General features: G+C 41.0%; 1 protein-coding gene across 1 annotated transcript in view; it reads left to right on the forward strand.

The window, feature by feature from the left end:
* Positions 1-20,210, forward strand: part of LOC311142542 (protein unc-119 homolog A-like) — a gene marked incomplete at both ends in the record, with an annotated part of 48,679 nt that overhangs the window by 24,337 nt on the left and 4,132 nt on the right. Inside the window, one exon of the mRNA XM_084178214.1 lies at positions 7,840-7,953. Within this exon, the coding sequence (XP_084034340.1) occupies positions 7,840-7,953 (114 nt within the window). The remainder of the gene's footprint in view (positions 1-7,839; positions 7,954-20,210) is intronic.

Here is a 20,210-nt window from a genome sequence, read left to right on the forward strand (position 1 = left end):
AGTAAAAAGTACATACTTTTCTTTAGGAATGTAGTGAAGTAAAAGTAAAAGTTGCCAAAAATATAAATAGTAAAGTGAAGTACAGATACCCCAAAAAACTACTTAAGTAGTACTTGAAAGTATTTTTACTTAAGTAATTTACACCACTGGTAACTAGTGCCTGCAACCTGGTTCAGGATATCAATCAACCTACCAGGGTAGTTACAAACAGTACAGGAATGAAATCATCAACATGTATTGATCACATCTTTACTAATGCTGCAGAGATTTGTTTGAAAGCAGTATCCAAATCCATCAGATGTAGTGATCACAATATAGTAGCCATATCTAGGAAAACCAAAGTTCCAAAGGCTGGGCCTAATATTGTGTATGAGGTCATCCAAGAAGTTTTGTAGTGATTCCAGTGTTGTTGATGTAAATAATATTTGTTGGTCTGTGGTGTGTAATGAGGAGCAAACAGACACTGCACTTGACACATATATGAAATTGCTTATTCCAGTTACCATTATGAAAATGACCGTAAAAACTGTTGAATCCCCATGGATTGATGAGGAATTGAAAAATTGTATGGTTGAGAGGGATGACGCAAAAGGAATGGCAAATAAGTCTGGCTGCACAACTGATTGGCAAACATATTGCAAATTGATAATGTGACTAAACTGAATAAAAAGAAAAAGAAACTACACTATGAAACAAAGGAAAATGACATAAAGAATGATAGTAAAAAGCTTTGGAGCACCTTAAATGACATTTTGGGAAAAAATACAAACTCAGCTCCATCATTCGTTGAATCAGATGGCTCATTCATCACAAAACTAACTGATATTGCCATCTACTTTAATGATTTTGTTCATTGGCAAGATTAGCAAACTTAGCCATGACATGCCAGCAACAAACGCTAACACTACACATCCAAGTACACTACCGTTCAAAAGTTTGGGGTCACTTAGAAATGTCCATGTTTTCGAAAGAAAAGCCATTTCTTTGTCCATTAAAATAATATCAAATTGATCAGAAATACAGTGTAGACATTGTTAATGTTGTAAATGGCTATTGTAGCTGGAAACGGCTGATTATTAATGGAATATCTACATAGGCGTACAGAGGCCCATTATCAGCAACCATCAGTCCTGTGTTCCAATGGCACGTTGTGTTTGCTAATCCAAGTTGATCATTTAAAAGGCTAATTGATCATTAGAAAACCCTTTTGCAATTATGTTAGCACATCTGAAAACTGTTGTGCTGATTAAAGAAACAATAAAACTGGCCTTCTTGAGACTAGTTGAGTATCTGGAGCATCAGCAATTGTGGGTTCGATTACAGGCTCAAAATGGCCATAAACAAATAACTTTCTTCTGAAACTCGTCAGTCTATTCTTGTTCTGAGAAATGAAGGCTATTCCATGCGAGAAATTGCCAAGAAACTGAAGATCTCGTACAATGCTGTGTACTACTCCCTTCACAGAACAGCGCAAATTGTCTCTAACCAGAATAGAAAGAAGAGTGGGAGGCCCCGGTGCACAACTGAGCAAGAGGACAAATACATTAGAGAGTCTAGTTTGAGAAACAGACGCCTCACAGGTCCTCAACTGGCAGCTTCATTAAATAGTACCCGCAAAACACCAGTCTCAACGTCAGCAGTGAAGAGGCGACTCCGGGATGCTGACCTTCTAGGCAGAGTTGCAAAGAAAAAGCCATATCTCAGACCGCCCATCTTAATCTTTAATTTGTATTGGCCAGTCTGAGATATGGCTTTTTCTTTGCAACTCTGCCTAGAAGGTCAGCATCCCGGAGTCGCCTCATTAGCAGCAGCTAATGGGGATCCATAATAAATACAAATACAAATACATTAATCCCTACTGTTAGAACAGATGGGGCTCAGAGCAGAGCAAAGTTCAGCAGGAGTTGGCACTGGGATTATTTATGTAAATGTGTCTACACTTACAGTACGAGTAATAGTCTAGTAACTCTAAGACTCATTCATCATTTCTCTCATCCTTTTTTTCACCCTCTTTTTTCAGTTTGTATTTTCAGATCAGGGTTGAGTGTAGAAGCCCCACTTCCCCGTCCCAAATCAACCACTATCAACTACCCTTGGACACTCTTAATACTTTTGACAAATTGTGGCATGTGTTATGACACTTTATGCACTTATGACACTGTTATGAATGTGTCTAAAGATGAATTCCCCATTATAAATGTGATTTCAGATTGTTTCAGATCTACGACGGCCCGTTAAGTGGTGTCTAGGGGTAGACATTATGGTAGGGCCTGATTTTGGAACTAGGCATCTGTCTTTCACTCAGCCCCATCACCAGCCCCATCCCCATCCTCATTGGGCCAGGACAAAACATTTGGCAGCTGACCATCATACTGTACCTCTCCACTCAGATCTCTCCACCCCTGCTTCCCCACCTCATCTGCTCCCTCCCTCCACTAACCATACTGTACCCCTGCCCCTCCAGTCCTAAACCTCTTCCCTGCCCCCTCCCTCCCCCCGGCTTCCTTTCTCCCCCCTCTCTCCAGTGAGTGATAAGATGGATTTGCATCCTTGCGAGTTACTAAAGCAAATTAATCCAGTTGAGCTGCGTTGAATCATCCCTGATTGGCTGTTCAGCTCCCCTCAAACAGACCGCAGTGGTCGCTCACTGGCTGGACACTTATTATTTTATTATCCTGTTTTATTTTCCTCTCCTTTGATGGATAGAGAGAGACACATAACATGGTCATCATGATGTTCATGGTCATCTATTGAGTGTTAAAGTGAGAAAAGGGGCCATTCTCCATTCAAACTAAATTTTATGTGATGTTAGTTTTGAGAAATGCAACTTTGTTATATGTCAAGCTCCAAACTGTAGCCTAGCTCACATTTTAAGGTCATTTGAAAAGAGAACACTAAAAGCTTCGCTCCCCACAACCCCAGTTCAAATCCCCAATGTTTCCTTTATGAGGCCTGCTAGATGTACACTACATGACCAAAGTATGTGGACACCTGCTCGTCGAACATCTCATTCCAAAATCATGGGCATTAATACGGAGTTGGTCCCCCCTTTGCTGCTATGACAGCCTCCACTCTTCTGGGAATACTTTCCACTAGCTGTTGGAACATTGCTGTGGGGATTCGCTTCCATTCAGCCACAAGAGCATTAGTGAGGTCGGGCACTGATGTTGGGCAATTATGCCTGGCTCGTTGTCGGCGTTCCAGTTCATCCCAAAGGTGTTTGATGGGGTTGAGGTCAGGGCTCTGTTCAGGCCATTCAAGTTCTTCCACACCGATCTCGACAAACCATTTCTGTATGGACCTCGCTTTGTGCACGGGGGCATTGTCATGCTAAAACAGGAAAGGGCCTTCCCCAAACTGTTGCCACAAAGTTGGAAAAACAGAATCGTCTAGAATGTCATTGTATGCTGTAGCGTTAAGATTTCCCTTTACAGGAACTAAGGGGCCTAAACCGTGAAAAACAGCCCCAGACCATTATTCCTCCTCCACCAATCTTTACAGTTGGCACTATGCATTGGGGCAGGTAGCGTTCTCCTGGCATCCGCCAAACTCAGATTCGTCCGTCAGACTGCCAGATGGTGAAATGTGATTCATCACTCCAGAGAACGCATTTCCACTGCTCCAGAGTCCAATGGCGGCGAGCTTTACATCATTCCAGCTGATGCTTGTGTGCGGCTGCTCGGCCATGGAAACCCATTTCATGAAGCTCCCGATGAACAGTTCTTGTGCTGAGGTTGCTTCCAGAGGCAGTTTGGAACTCGGTAGTGAGTGTTGCAACCGAGGACACACGATTTTTACACGCTACGCACTTCAGCGCTCGGCGGTCCCATTCTGTGAGCTTGTGTGACCTACCACTTCTCGGCTGAGCCGTTGTTACTCCACTTCACAATAACAGTACTTACAGTTGACCGGGGCAGCTCTAGCAGGGCAGACATTTTATGAACTGACTTGTTGGAAAGGTGGCATCCTATGACGGTGCCACGTTGAAAGACACAGAGCTCTTCAGTAAGGCCATTCTACTGCCAATGTTTGTCTATGGAAATTGAATGGCTGTGTGCTCGATTTTATATACCTGTCAGCAACGGGTGTGGCTGAAATAGCCAAATCCACTAATTTGAAGGGGTGTCTACATAGTTTCGTATATATAGCGTATGTAGCCTTCAGACAGTGTATGTCTGTTTCATTAGATCCTTACACAACTGAAAGCCGTGGTGACTGACAGTGACACAGACTCTGCTCTCGCCTGCAGGTCAGTTCACAACTCTGTTTTATATAATCCCTACTGTGTGTATTTACAGCCGCATCCTGGTTCTGATCCTGATTGGCTCAGTGGAATAAGAACGAGCCCTCATTGGTCAAAGGCCGGGACAACTTTGGGGGGTCAGGGAAATAGTAGAGAGGTGAGGTGAGGTGGCCAGTGTGAGCGAGAAATTCGAGGGCAGGGACAGACACTTAGGTTTCCATGGTAACGCTGCTGCCAGTGATTAGAAGGCCACGCATCCCAGAGTCAGTTGGCCTTGTCAGGGCCGTCATGGTGATTAATTATCAAGTCCTGCTAATGAGGACTGGGTCAAAGTTACCTACAGTTAGGGGTCATGGAGAAGGGCTATTTGGGCTGTATGGATAAGTGGGTCTCCTATTGTTATTGTATGAAGCCTACAGTTTACTTAGTGAATGGACTGATAATGGTGAATTCAAATAATAGCCTTCTATACAAACGCCTTGTTGGGTGTTAGGTGCACATTTGTGGCTGTTGAATGGTAATGAGTGTCATTTCAACTGGTGTCGTGTTGGCTTCCTTTGCTAGAGAACCTGTCTTCTCTGCTCTGTTCTGCTCTCCTCTCTTGCTCTTTTTCATTTCCCATCCCCTCCTCCCTTGTGCTCTGTCTCTCTCTCTGTCTCTCCCTCCCTCCATCCCTCTCTCCTCTTCTCTCATCTCATGTCAATTTTCTCTCACCATGTTTTCTATTCTCTAAACACACACACACCCTGCTAACCCGCAGGAGGATAATCTGGGATGGAGGATTAGTGTCTAAATAAGGCCAACGTCAATCCTCAGATTTCTGTCCCCATCCACCACCGTCACAAGACATCACCCATATCACATGACCCGGGCCAGGAGTTATACCTCACCTCACCATGTGACCTGAACAGGAAAAACTTTGGGCCATATATGATACATTACTGGCCAGGGAGTGTACACTATAGAAATGGTCCCTGCTCGGATATGAATTTAGATTAGATGAGATTCAGGGTAAATATGTATTGTAGTGTTGGGTACTAACTTATAAACTTGAATTATCCTTATTCATGTTACCACATTAGAACTGAGGGTATGAAATCTACTGAGTGAAAAAGGGGAGTGCAGAAAGTTGACATTCTGTCAGGACATTATATTATTAAGGTATCATATGGAGAAGAGAAGGGCAACAATTAGGTTTCAGACAACAGATAAGGTAGGACAGCCGTGAGTTGCGGAGGAGTGAGGAATTTGGGCCGAGGTCAGGTCAGATGATGTGAGAAAGAACAGTCACCACTAAAGTCCTGTCTAGCAACAGAGATGCATTGGCTGTCCAGAGGTGCAAGGAGGAGACTCAGCCTAGAAGGAGGATATAAATATATGTGCTTGTGTAAACATGTCTTTGTCTTTGAAGCTGTTTGACCCATTGGGTGAATAAACTTGGTTTGAGCTTTGACTAGTTGTCCGTTAGGTTCTGACAAACAGAGTGGAAAAACAGTAGAGTAGGTGGGTTATAAATTATGTGAAACAGCTATAGATCTAGGTTTAATGTTGTATCTCGGTAGAATAAATGTTAGATGTAGTTTAAATGTAGATCAATATTTTATATGTGCAGCAGGGACAGCGAAACAGGGGATTGGCCCGTTGTGACAATGCTAAGCTGGTTGCTACGTGACGGAGACAGAGTGCAGCCTCTGAGTGTGAAAGAAGCTGTCAACCATGATGAGAGAAAGGCCTTTTTGGTAAGCTGTGACTTCCTGTCTGTGCCCTGTGTGGTGTACTGTTAGAGCTGGAATTGTGTGTGTTTGTGTGTGTGTGTGAGAGAGAGAGTGAGAGTGAGAGAGCGAGAGTGAGAAAGGGACTTATTGTAGCGGGACTGAAGTAAATTGTCCTTGCTGTCAGTTTCCTGTTTTGCTTGCACGTCTGTCTGTGTTAGGTGTTTTATTTGGTGTATGTGTGTGTGTCCTGCATTAGTCATCTAGAGGTGAGAACAGACACACACAACTCTGCTCTACTGTAGCGAGATGATTAACAGGCTCCCAACACTACTGTGGTGATGCCATTAGGGAGAAGATGGAGAGAATGGAAAAGAGAAAATGGGTAGATGAGAGGAGAGGAAAACAGGAAGAAGATGGAGAGAGGACAGAAAGTAGAGGAGAGCAGTTGAATGGTAGCGGAGTAAGGATAAACCTCAGAACAGATGGGCTTTTGATGTCATGCTCTAGGTCTATAAGAGAGAGAGGGAGAGAGAGAGAGGAGTGATAGGAACAGTAATGTCATGATGTGAGAGCGCTAGCACCAGCAGTCTGGGAGAAACATGGATGTCAAACTGAATCACAACACATCCCTACAACAAACACACACACACACACTTTGAGTTATTTTTTACTGCTTTAATCCTTCCTGCCATCACCAGACGGTGTCACAGCTCACACACACACAGAGAACTTGTGTACACACACATAGCTGGTGTACATACACACACAGAGAGAGAGAGAGAGGGCAGGAAAATAGACATACAAGAATACAAATACACAGTCAGCACACCACACCGTCACAAACCACAAGCTATTTTTGAGTCAGCGGCAGCATCTGAACTTTTCTCTATGATTTCTGCTTTAGACCTGAGGCCACATGACTGTTCTCTGGGAAGAAGTGATACCACGTCACCAAGATCTCTGTGTGTGAGTTTGTAGTGGGAGCGGTGGGTGGGTACTACTACTGGATCTTGAAATATAGAAATGATTACGTCTCCATATTTGTTGGTTGGTTATGTATCCACTCTTTTGTTAGGTAGCCTATGAATGATTTAGACCAGTGTGTGCCACAGAGATATGGTGCAGAGGGTGAGTTAATTTAGCAGGTTATTGTAGGGGTGATAGATCTGTTGTTACACCTTCCAGTGGCACCAGGCCATACAGGAAGCAGGAAATGAGGGCAGCAGCAGCCGGTCTGTGGGAACACTAATGAGCCGTGACACCACCTGGGGATGGCAGTAAAAATGTGTGTATGGCTCATACAGTCGGCTCTATATTTTTTTGACATTTATCTATTTTTATCCAAATGTCACATTTGAATACATTTAGAGTTGTTTGTTTGAAAATAAATACAAATGCAAACCAGTTGGCAATAGTCTGGATGTTTGCATTTTGCTGTCTGTCTTCAGTGGATTTAGAAGATACAATATTGCTTTGGTAATTTCCTCCCTGTGTAGTCCTCGTAACCGAACCTATTTACGGTATACTGTATGTGTGATCCTCAATGTTATTGTTAAGCACTCAGCATTGGCAACCATATGGGATTTATTTAGATACTTTACAGAAACGGGATCAGTGGATGAAGGCTTCCTTCAATAAAGAAATAAAATAAATAGTATATACACTGTAATTGTGTTGATTTTAACATCCTCTGTCTTTATTTCTCTCTCTCTCTCTCTCTCTCTCTCTCTCTCTCTCTCTCTCTCTCTCTCTCTCTCTCTCTCTCTCTCTCTCTCTCTCTCTCTCTCTCTCTCTCTCTCTCTCTCTCTCTCTCTCTCTCTCTCTCTCTCTCTCTCTCTCTCTCTCTCTCTCTCTCTCTCTCTTCTCTTCTCTCTACATCAGACTACCTGTGCGAACCAGGTGAGAATGTGTACAGCATTGACTTTACCAGGTTCAAGATCAGAGACATGGAGACAGGCACAGTGCTGTTCGAAATCTCCAAACCTCCTTATACAGGTGAGAGACACACACACACACACACACACACACACACACACACACACAGGGGTCTGGCTAGGGCTGTGACGGTCATGGAATTTTGGATGACAGTAATTGGCCAGCCAGCTGCCGAGGAGAGCCCCTGAGGACAACGAGGGCTACGTGCTTACGGTCTCCACGGAGGACGTATGTAAGTCATTCAAGTGTGTTAACCCTCGCAAGGCTGCCAGCCCAGACGGTATCCCTAGCCGCGCCGTCAGACCATGAGCAGACCAGCTAGCTGTTGTATTTTCTGACATTTTCAATCTCTCTCTAGCTTAGGCCGTTATCCCCACCTGCTTCAAGATGTCCACTATCATCCCCATGCCCAAGAAAAAGTAACTGAACTGATTGACTACCCACCCCTTGCTGCTCCCCCTATGGACATGTATCATTGCTACAGTTCTAAATGTGTATATATAATAATAATAATAATAATAAAAATTATTATTATTTGTATTATTGTCTCATTCACTACTCTTTTTTTTAACCTGCACTATTGGAGCTCGGAGCATAATAATTTCCCTGTGACCGTGTGCATGTGACTAATAAACTCATCTAATCTATAAAAAAAACACTGCAATAACTGTTAGAATAGCAACAAAAACTATCATTTTCTCCTCTCTTCCGCTCCTGACTGCATGTGCTGGCACAGAAATATACTGAACAAAAATATAAATGCAACATGCAACAATTTCAACGATTTTACTAAGTTACAGTTCATAAACTCAGCAAAAAAAGAAACATTCCTTTTTCAGGACCCTGTCTTTCCAAGATAATTTGTAAAAATCAAAATAACTTCACAGATCTTCATTGTAAAGGGTTTAAACACTGTTTCCCATGCTTGTTCAATGAACCATAAACAATTAACGAACATGCACCTGTGGAATGGTCGTTAAGACACTAACAGCTTACAGACGGTAGGCAATTAAGGTCACAGTCATTACAGAGAGGCTAACCGAGAGAGCGAGAGACAAGATGGCGTATTGAATAGAAAGCGGTACAAACCACCTCAAGATAAAAACATAATATTCAAAATCAGTCAGTTAGACTAAATATTAGCATTTCATATATTCGCAGATAATAAAATTCAATATGGATAATAACACAAAACAAATCATAAGGCTACAGAAATATATCGACAAATATTACAACAACACGCAACACCCAAACATGGCGGAAGATAAACGAGGAGAACCAATATCCAAGAGGAAACGCGACTCATCGACTGATACAGATGATTTATGCTTTTCACCACTGTAAGTGTGGAAAGCGACCTGTTGAAGTCGATAAATGACAAATTGGGCATACTAGAATTGGTCAGTAAGGACGTAAGAGTTGAAAGCGAGTCTTGAAATGAGTGACGAAAAAGCTGCGTTAATGGAGAAAGAAACCAAAAAATTACAAGTGATGGAAACGGACGTTAGGGAACTTTAAAAAGGAGAACAACCTTCTGAGAGAAATCTTACTAGACATCCAAACTAGATCGATGAGAGAAAATGTAGTACTTACGGGTATTCAGGAAAAGGAGGGAGAATTACCGAGAGTGTTGTGAAGGATTTCCTGCATACAGCGCTTCAAATACCACTCGAGGCTGTCGATAAAATCCAACTCGAACGTGTACACCGTTTCGGACAAAGAGGAAATAAATATGAGTGCCCAATCGTTGCCAAATTTGCATTCTTTAAGGATAAAGCAATGGTAAAAAGCCTTGGGAAAAGACTTGCTGGCACGAAAATAGGCATGAATGATCAGTTCCCGAGGGAGATTGCAGAAAGGCGCAAAGTTCTGTATCCAATCTTCAAGGAAAATAGATTAAAAGGGAAACGTATTGCACTGGTGGTAGATAAACTGTATATCGACAACCAAATGTTCAGAGACACAAAGACTACTCCATGGCTATTCTAAAAGTTGTAACAGAGGAGTCGAATAATGGAACACCCAATACTAGCAATGATACTAATATTAAAGAACATTTATAGTAAGTATAGTATTTTATGAAAGGATGAAACGATATAACAAGAAAAGATAACAAGCAGAATAATACATCTTCAAATACAACTAATTAGAACATGGCTTTTTGGCGGGCAATTGTTGTTTTGGCGGACTGTTGTTGTGGTTAGTACTGTCTTCTCCCTGGCGTCCTTTCCCCCTTGCGGCAGGTGTGGATGCGGGTGCGTTTTCGCGCTCGGCCCATTTCCTCAGCAGTCAACCATGTGGTGTGCATTTTTGTGTTTGGAAAGGTGCGCCGTTAAGTGAGTGAGAGGGGAAATGGTTGCATATCCCAGAGTCGACGGAGGTCTATGAGCAGGGGTAGTGAGAGAGAGCTTTCAATTTTGTGTAGATGAGGGATATACATTTTTAAATATAGTATACATCTAATCTAATTTTGTATTGTCCTATCATGATGGAAAGATCCCCAACCCTATATCCTGGACACCCACCTGAGCGAACCATACACCAAAGAGAAGTTCCTATCTGTTTTATGGACCTGCTGTGAGTATGCAGCCTAAACAGAGAAATAAATGCGGTCAGAGACCTACTTGAGCAGCATCGCCCCCTCAAGATTCTGAGCCTGCCTGGCAGGTTTGGTCCTACAAAGCCAGAGCCCCCTGATGGGAGAGCATTCTATACAAGGAAATTCTTAAAGCTGCTAATGAGAACCTTGATGACCTTGTACCTAGCCGGTGGGGATTCCGGTGGGGTAACCCCACTTAGGTAGTGGCAGTGCTGGCAACACTGGCTGCAGTAACCCATGGGGAGGGGGTCACACTCGGACAATCAGAGAGGGGGTTTATCATTGTGGCCCAGGAGGCACAAAATAATTAAAGGTCTGACTGCATGGAGATGCTTGGGAAAAATGGTTACAACGGGGGACCAGAGTGTTTGTGTCTCAGGTGAAGAGGGTGGATATGATCTCCATCACCTAGGACTTGACATAGATTAAATAGATTAATCAAATCTCACATTGTTGTCAATTCCTGCTCAATCTTGCATGCTTTCTCAATCAGCTGTAACTGTATGTGCACCCGTAATTAAGGGCCTTTCTTGAGTTGGGCTCTGGGATGTAACAACCGTTGAGCATCTAATTTTATGGTTGATTGTGGGGGAGGGGGGTTGAGTGTGTTGGAGTATGTGAGTATGTGCGTGTATGTTTGTCCCGCATCTGTTGTGGGGGGGGTGAGGATGTTGTTATTATTATTCATTGATAATGATGGAAAATAAGATATGCAAGATATTTGAATATATATTTTTAAATAGTTATATATATATATATATATGAGAGAGAGAGAGGTGACAGCATTGGAAATGCTTTTGGCGGTAAATCTGCTTCTGTTTTGTGGGTGGCACTGTGTGCTGTTTTCGATGGATGGGTCCTGGCCTCTCGGGGCCTTTGGGATACGGAGGGACGTGGGTGGGATGCCGATCACTGGGATGACGGCTCAACTTCGGAAAGGGAGGGGCTTTAGCGGGGCAATTAGTGGAGAACAATTGAAGGGTTACTTAGTAGCAATGCAAATATCACGGTACAGCTATATGGACACTCAATCATTACGGTATTTTTTATTGGTAAATTTACAAACATATATAATGATAAATAGACTTGAAACTTGTATCTCATTATGGTGTATGGTGAAATAAGTATAGCCAGTTATAATTGTAATGGCTTAGCTGATAATAACAAAAGAAGAACAATATTTACATCTCTCAAAGAGAAGGAATATAATATCTATTGTTTACAGGAAACTCATTCAACAATTCGAGATGAAGTTGCGTGGAAAAAGGAATTGGGAGGTGAAATATACTTCTCCCATGGGCAAAGATATTCAAAAGGGGTGATGATATTAATTAATAGTAATTTCGATCCGAATGTGCAAATTGTCCAAATAGATACACAAGGTAGATGGATTATTTTGAATATGTTATTGGACCATAAACAGATATGGCTCAATAACCTTTATGGACCAAATAATGATGATCCACACTTCTTTGACAATATATATATATATAATAAATGATCAACCCTGCAAGCAATTCAGGACAGTTTTGTTATGGTGGGGGATTATAATACTGTTTTAAATAGCTCAATGGAACGTAAAGGAAATCACACTACAAACAATCACCCACATGCTCTTAAGGAAATCGTGAATGTCATGGATACATTAGAACTAGTAGATATATGGAGGCTTAAATATCCTGATCTAGTGAGATATACATGGCGGAGACTCAATCAAGCTAGTCGTCTTGACTTGTTTCTTATCTCATTCTCGTTGGCACCAAAAGTTAAAAAAGTATAGGGGACAGAATGCGGTCAGACCATCATATAATTGGCATATACATTACTCTTACTGAATTTCCATGTGGGCGAGGATATTGGAAATGTAATCAAAGCCTTTTGGATGATAATTTATTTTTAATTAGGACAAAGGAATTTATAACTGACTTTTTCCGATGGTACAGCAAATCCCCTTATTGTATGGGACACCTTTAAATGTGCCTTTAGAGGCCATGCAATTCAGTAAAGAAAACTGGATTGAATATGGGGAAAAATTCACAAAATTATTTTTTAATCTTCAACATAGGAATGCTACCAAAACTAATTTAATGAAACTGTTTACAATTGACGGAGTCACCCATGATTCACCAAATTATATTTTAAAGGAGGAAACAAAGTACTTTAAGCATATGTTTTCGTTTCAGTCACCTCCATCTCCTCTAACTGAAGCTAATTGTAGAGATTTTTTTTCTATTGATAATGTAATATTAACAGCCATACAGAAAGACTCATGTGAAGGTGAAATTACAGAGGAGGAACTTCTGGATGCAATTAAAGACTTTAAGTCCGGGAAAACTCCAGGGTTGGATGGCATACCAGTCAAAGTATACCAAACCTTTTTTGATATACTAAGAGGACCATTATTAGCATGTTTTAACCACTCCTATGTAAATGGTAGATTATCTGACACTCAAGAAGAAGGTCTGATCTCATTATTACTGAAACAGGATACAAGTGGAAAATATAAAGATCCAGTCCATTTCAAAAATTGGAGGCCCCTTACACTTCAGTGTTGTGATGCAAAAATTCTAGCAAAATGTATAGCGCATAGAATTAAAAAGGTATTGTCAGATATTATTCATTCTAATCACACAGGTTTTTTACATGGAAGATACATTGGAGATAATATAAGGCAAGTATTGGAAACAATAGAACATTATGGAAAATCTGGGAAACCAGGCCTGCTATTCATAGCAGACTTCGAAAAGGCATTTGATAAAGTACAACTGGGGTTTATATATACATTTTGGAGAATCTCTTATAAAATGGTTCAAAATCATGCATAGTAACCCTAGGTGTAAAATAGTAAATAATGGCTATTTCTCAGAAAGTTTTAAACTGTCAAGAGGAGTGAAACAAGGTTGTCCACTATCGGCATATCTATTTATTGTGGCCATCGAGATGTTAGATATTAAAATCAGATCCAACAATAATATCAGAGGATTAGAAATCCAGGGCTTAAAAACAAAGGTGTCATTGTACGCTGATGATTCATGTTTTCTTTTAAATCCACAACTAGAATCCCTACACAGCCTCATAGAGGATCTAGATACATTTTCTAACCTCTCTGGATTACAACCGAATTATGACAAATGTACTATATTACGTATTAGATCACTAAAAAATAAAAAATGTACATTACAATGTAGTTTACCAATAAAATGGTCTGACGGTGATTTGGATATACTCGGAATACATATCCCAAAGGAAATAAATGATCTCACTTCAATAAATTATAATAGAAAGTTAGCAAAAATAGAGAAGATCTTGCTACCATGGAAAGGTAAATACAGTGGGGGAAAAAAGTATTTAGTCAGCCACCAATTGTGCAAGTTCTCCCACTTAAAAAGATGAGAGAGGCCTGTAATTTTCATCATAGGTACACGTCAACTATGACAGACAAATTGAGGATTTTTTTCTCCAGAAAATCACATTGTAGGATTTTTAATGAATTTATTTGCAAATTATGGTGGAAAATAAGTATTTGGTCAATAACAAACAAGCAAGATTTCTGGCTCTCACAGACCTGTAACTTCTTCTTTAAGAGGCTCCTCTGTCCTCCACTCGTTACCTGTATTAATGGCACCTGTTTGAACTTGTTATCAGTATAAAAGACACCTGTCCACAACCTCAAACAGTCACACTCCAAACTCCACTATGGCCAAGATCAAAGAGCTGTCAAAGGACACCAGAAACAAAATTGTAGACCTGCACCAGGCTGGGAAGACTGAATCTGCAATAGTTAAGCAGCTTGGTTTGAAGAAATCAACTGTGGGAGCAATTATTAGGAAATGGAAGACATACAATACCACTGATAATCTGCCTCGATCTGGGGCTCCACGCAAGATCTCACCCTGTGGGGTCAAAATGATCACAAGAACGGTGAGCAAAAATCCCAGAACCACACGGGGGGACCTAGTGAATGACCTGCAGAGACCTGGGACCAAAGTAACAAACCCTATCAGTAGCACACTACGCCGCCAGGGACTCAAATCCTGCAGTGCCAGACGTGTCCCCCTACTTAAGCCAGTACATGTCCAGGCCCGTCTGAAGTTTGCTAGAGTGCATTTGGATGATCCAGAAGAGGATTGGGAGAATGTCATATGGTCAGATGAAACCAAAATAGAACTTTTTGGTAAAAACTCAACTCGTCGTGTTTGGAGGACAAAGAATGCTGAGTTGCATCCAAAGAACACCATACCTACTGTGAAGCATGGGGGTGGAAACATCATGCTTTGGGGATGTTTTTCTGCAAAGGGACCAGGACGACTGATCCGTGTAAAGGAAAGAATGAATGGAGCCATGTATCGTGAGATTTTGAGTGAAAACCTCCTTCCATCAGCAAGGGCATTGAAGATGAAACGTGGTTGGGTCTTTCAGCATGACAATGATCCCAAACACACCGCCCGGGCAACGAAGGAGTGGCTTCGTAAGAAGCATTTCAAGGTCCTGGAGTGGCCTAGCCAGTCTCCAGATCTCAACCCCATAGAAAATATTTCGAGGGAGTTGAAAGTCTGTGTTGCCCAGCGACAGCCCCAAAACATCACTGCTCTAGAGGAGATCTGCATGGAGGAATGGGCCAAAATACCAGCAACAGTGTGTGAAAACCTTGTGAAGACTTACAGAAAACGTTTGACCTGTGTCATTGCCAACAAAGGGTATATAACAAAGTATTGAGAAACTTTTGTTATTGACCAAATACTTATTTTCCACCATAATTTGCAAATAATTTCATTAAAAATCCTACAATGTGATTTTCTGGATTTTTTTTCCTCATTTTGTCTGTCATAGTTGACGTGTACCTATGATGAAAATTACAGGCCTCTCTTATCTTTTTAAGTGGGAGAACTTGCACAATTGGTGGCTGACTAAATACTTTTTTCCCCCACTGTACCTGTCAATTTGTGGAAAAATCAACCTGATTAACTCTTTAGTATTATCCCAGTTTACCTATTTGCTTATGGTCTTGCCTACGCCTAGCGAACAGGAACGGCAAGCCAGACAAAATTAAACGGGCCTATTTATATAATGAATATGAATTCGGAGGACAGAAATTATTAAATATTAAAGCATTAGACCTATCACTAAAAGCTTCAGTCATACAAAAGCCTTTTTCCCTTTATTCAGATTACAACCACTCACTTTCAGTTATTTGAAAAGGAAATCATATCCCAAATATCACTATTTCTAAAACAAGCCATAGAAATTTGGTTGCAATTTCAATTTAATATGCCAGAAACAACAGAACAAATAATGCAACAAATATTGTGGTTAAACTCAAATATACTAATTGATAAAAACCTTTTTTTTTTGACAAAAAAAAATATATAGGTATAATCTTCGTAAATGATATCATCGGTAGGACTGGTGGAGTTATGTCACACATGCAGCTAACAAAAACATATGGAAATGTCTGCTCGACCCAAAATTACAACCAAATAATTGCAGCCTTACCGCAAAAATGGAAGAGGAAAGTGGAAGGGAGAGAAAATAAGGAACTTGTCTGTCGGCCTTGCATTAAAGAACATAATTGGTTAAGGAAAACTGTGATAAATAAAAAAGTATATCAGTTTCATTTAAGGACCAAAGGATTGACAGCCGTCCCATATAGATTGCAAAATAGTTGGGAAGAGATTTTTGACGTACCGATCCCATGGCATAGTGTTTATGAACAGATACGCAAAACCACACCTGATTCAAAAATTTGAATCTTTCAATTTAAATTGTTATATAAAATTATTGCTACCAATAGAATGTTATTTATATGGGGGATACAATTTTCCCAGCTCTGCAGATTTTGCTGCGAAGAGACAGAATCATTAGTTCATTTGTTTTGGTACTGTCCATTTGTAGCTTGTTTTTGGACACAGGTCCAGGAATGGCTAAAGGATTGCAATATTTACCTGGAGCTAACCTTGCAGATAGCATTACTGGGTGATCTGAAAAGTCATAGTCAGTCGATCAATAATATTATAATACTTTTAGCAAAAATGTTTATTTTTAATTCACAATCTGTTGAAACAATGAGAATAGAAAGGTTCAGAATTTTTGTAAAACATCACAGTACAGTGGAAATATATATGGCAAATAGAAATCCTATATGGATGGTGTTAAGAGATAGATGGGAGGTGTTGAATGGAGTTGAAAGATGGGACTAATAACAACTAACAACAAAATAATAACAAGATAACTAATAATGTAAGCATACTGTGTCCATAATAAGTATATAGGTTGTATGTTGGGAGCTTTTGGGAAAGAGCACAGTTAGAAAGATATGGCATATAGAAGCAAACCGGATGGACATCATGAAAATGATCGGAGAGGTTGAGAGTAGAAGTAGTTCAGGAGAAAAAAACAAAAATTATATAATTATTGTAAAATTGACTGTGTCCATAAAATATATATAGTAAGTATAAGCTGGAAGTAGAGGCCTAAGCATTGTTGTTCACTAGTTTACCCCAAGTAGGGAAAGGGTGGCGGGGTTGGAAAGTAATAAAGGGGAACATATGTATAAAAAGCATGGGCGATTGGAAGTGATGCAGACAATTACATTCATGGAACTTACAATCTATCTGCAATATTAAGCTGATCTACCCCCCCCCCCCCCCCAAAAAAAAAAAAATAATAATAATAATAATAATAATAATAACAAATATATATATCAATAAAAAAAACAAGGTCACAGTTATGACACTAAAGAGGCCTTTCTACTGACTCTGAAAAACACCAAAAGAAAGATGCCCAGGGTCCCTGCTCATCTGCGTGAACGTGCCTTAGGCATGCTGCAGGGAGCCATGAGGACTGCAGATGTGGCCAGGGCAATAAATTGCAATGTCCGTACTGTGAGACGCCTAAGACAGCGCTACAGGGAGACAGGACGGACAGCTGATCGTCCTCGCAGTGGCAGACCACGTGTAACAACACCTGCACAGGATCGGTACATCCGAACATTACACCTGCGGGACAGGTACAGGATGGCAACAACAACTGCCCGAGTTACACCAGGAATGCACAATCCCTCCATCAGTGCTCAGACTGTCTGCAATAGGCTGAAAGAGGCTGGACTGAGGGCTTGTAGACCTGTTGTAAGGCAGGTCCTCACCAGACATCACCAGCAACAACGTCCCCTATGGGCACAAACCCACCGTCGCTGTACCAGACAGGACTGGCAAAAAGTGCTCTTCACTGACGAGTCGCGGTTTTGTCTCACCGGGGGTGATGGTCGGATTTGCGTTTAGAGCCCGGATCTCAATCCCATTGAGCACGTCTGGGACCTGTTGGATCAGAGGGTGAGGGCTAGGGCCATTCCCCCCAGAAATGTCATGGAACTTGCAGGTGACTTGTTGGAAGAGTGGGGTAACATCTCACAGAAAGAACTGGCAAATCTGGTGCAGTCCATGAGGAGGAGATGCACTGCAGTACTTAATGCAGCTGGTAGCCACACCAGATACTGACTGTTACTTTTGATTTTGACCCCCCCTTTGTTCAGGGACACATTATTCAATTTCTGTTAGTCACATGTCTGTGGAACTTGTTCAGTTTATGTCTCAGTTGTTGAATCTTGTTATGTTCATACAAATATTTACACATCTTTTTTTGCTGATTTTATAAGGAAATCAATCAATTTAAATACATTCATTAGGCCCTAGTCTATGGATTTCACATGACTCGGCAGGGGCGCAGCCATGGGTGGGCCTGGGAGGGCAAAGGCCCACCCACTGGGGAGCCAGGTCCAGCCAATCAGAATGAGTGTTTCCCCTCAAAAGGGCTTTATCACAGACAGAAATACTCAGTTTCATCAGCTGTCCAGGTGGCTGGTCTCAGACGATCCCGCAAATGAAGAAGACTAATGTGGAGGTTCTGGGCTGGCGTGGTTACACGGCGTCTGCGGTTGTGAGACCGGTTGGACATACTGCAATATTCTCTAAAACAACATTGAAGGCGGCTTATGGTAGAGATATGAACATTCCATTATCTGGCAACAGCCCTGCAGTCAGCATGCCAATTGCACGCTCCCTCAAAACTTGAGACATCTATGGCATTGTGTTGGTGACAAAACTGCACATTTTAGAGTGTCCTTTTATTGTCCCAGCACAAGGTGCACCTGTGTAATAATCATGCAGTTTAAGCAGCTTCTTGATATGCCACACCTGTCATGTGGATGGATTATCTTGGCAAAGGATAAATGCTCACTAACAGGGATGTAAACACATTTGTGCACAAAAGTTGAGAGAAATAAGCTTTTTGTGCGTATGGACAATTTCTGCGAACTTATATTTCAGGTCATGAAACATGGGACCAACACTTTACATGTTGCGTTTATATTTTTGTTCAGTATAGAATGAATAGAACGGGCATCACCATTCAAGTCAATGATGGTGTAATGGGTGAACTGTCATTGCGAGTGTAACCATAGGAGCAAAGCAGGAAGTAGAATATATGCTAAAATAGGTGCTGTGATTTGTTGATTCAACTCAATAGACATTAGAAAAAATACATTCCATTGCATAGATGTGGTAAAGAGGTCAATTGAACACAGACCTTGGGGGATAGAAGAAGGATGCCGGATTTGGCGGACATTCAACAAATCTGATCCAACAAAGTGGATATTCGTCAAATCCGTCATGATTTATTTATTGTAATAAGCCCACAGTATGGTTACTAAAGTCCAATTTTGATCTATTTGGCTGCTTTCGCCGCATAACATTTAGAAGTTATCCCTTTTCAGTTTTAGAAGAACTTACTGCTAAATGTGACCCGTTTCAAGAAGGTAGGCGTATGTCGCACGTCACTACTTCACAGGATAGGCATTTGAACGTTTCTTTTTTGTTTTAATCAAAATTCGTTTTTTGACAGAAAGGCTTTCTGGAATATGTGAACTTTCATGTGAAACTTATATGCCATCGGTAAACACAAATAAAATTGTTAACCTCTTAAAGATCGGACCCTTTTTTTCAATTTTCACCTAAAATGACATACCCAAATCTAACTGCCTGTAGCTCAGGACCTGAAGCAAGGATATGCATATTCTTGATACCATTTGAAAGGAAACACTTTGAAGTTTGTGGAAATGTGAATTGAATGTAGGATAATATAACACATTATATCTGGTAAAGATGTTCCATCATCTTTGAAATGCAAGAGAAAGGCCACAATATAATATTGCAGTTTAGGTGCAATTGGCCCCTAGATGGCAGCAGTGTGTGTGTGCAAAGTTTCAGATCGATCCAGTGAAGCATTGCAATACTGGACTATTCTGTATCAAGTCTGCCCAAAAGTGCAGAATTGGTCAATTGATACATTTTCAAGTATACAACTATAGAGAACATACAAAAATGATATGGTAATACAAAATGTACGTTTACAAACTTCCAGGATGTCATACATGATAGATCACTAGCTTATACACTAACTTTCACACATCTAGATGGCCGGGCGGGGTGGGTGTGGAGCCAGAGACAGCAGGTGTTCAAACTGTAGAACCCAGTTCCTACATTTGAATATAAAGATTGATTTGATCAAACAAAACTATGCTACATTTTATGTCTGGGACCCTTAGGATGACAAATCAGAGCAAGATTACTGAATTACATTATTTACCTTCAGAGGTGAATGTATCAAACCAGTTGCCGTGATAAGTTTTCTGTTGTTGTGCACTCTCCTCAAACAATAGCATGGT

This window comes from Coregonus lavaretus (assembly GCF_964263955.1).
Source record: "Coregonus lavaretus genome assembly, chromosome: 15".
NCBI classification, from domain to species: Eukaryota; Metazoa; Chordata; class Actinopteri; order Salmoniformes; family Salmonidae; genus Coregonus; species Coregonus lavaretus.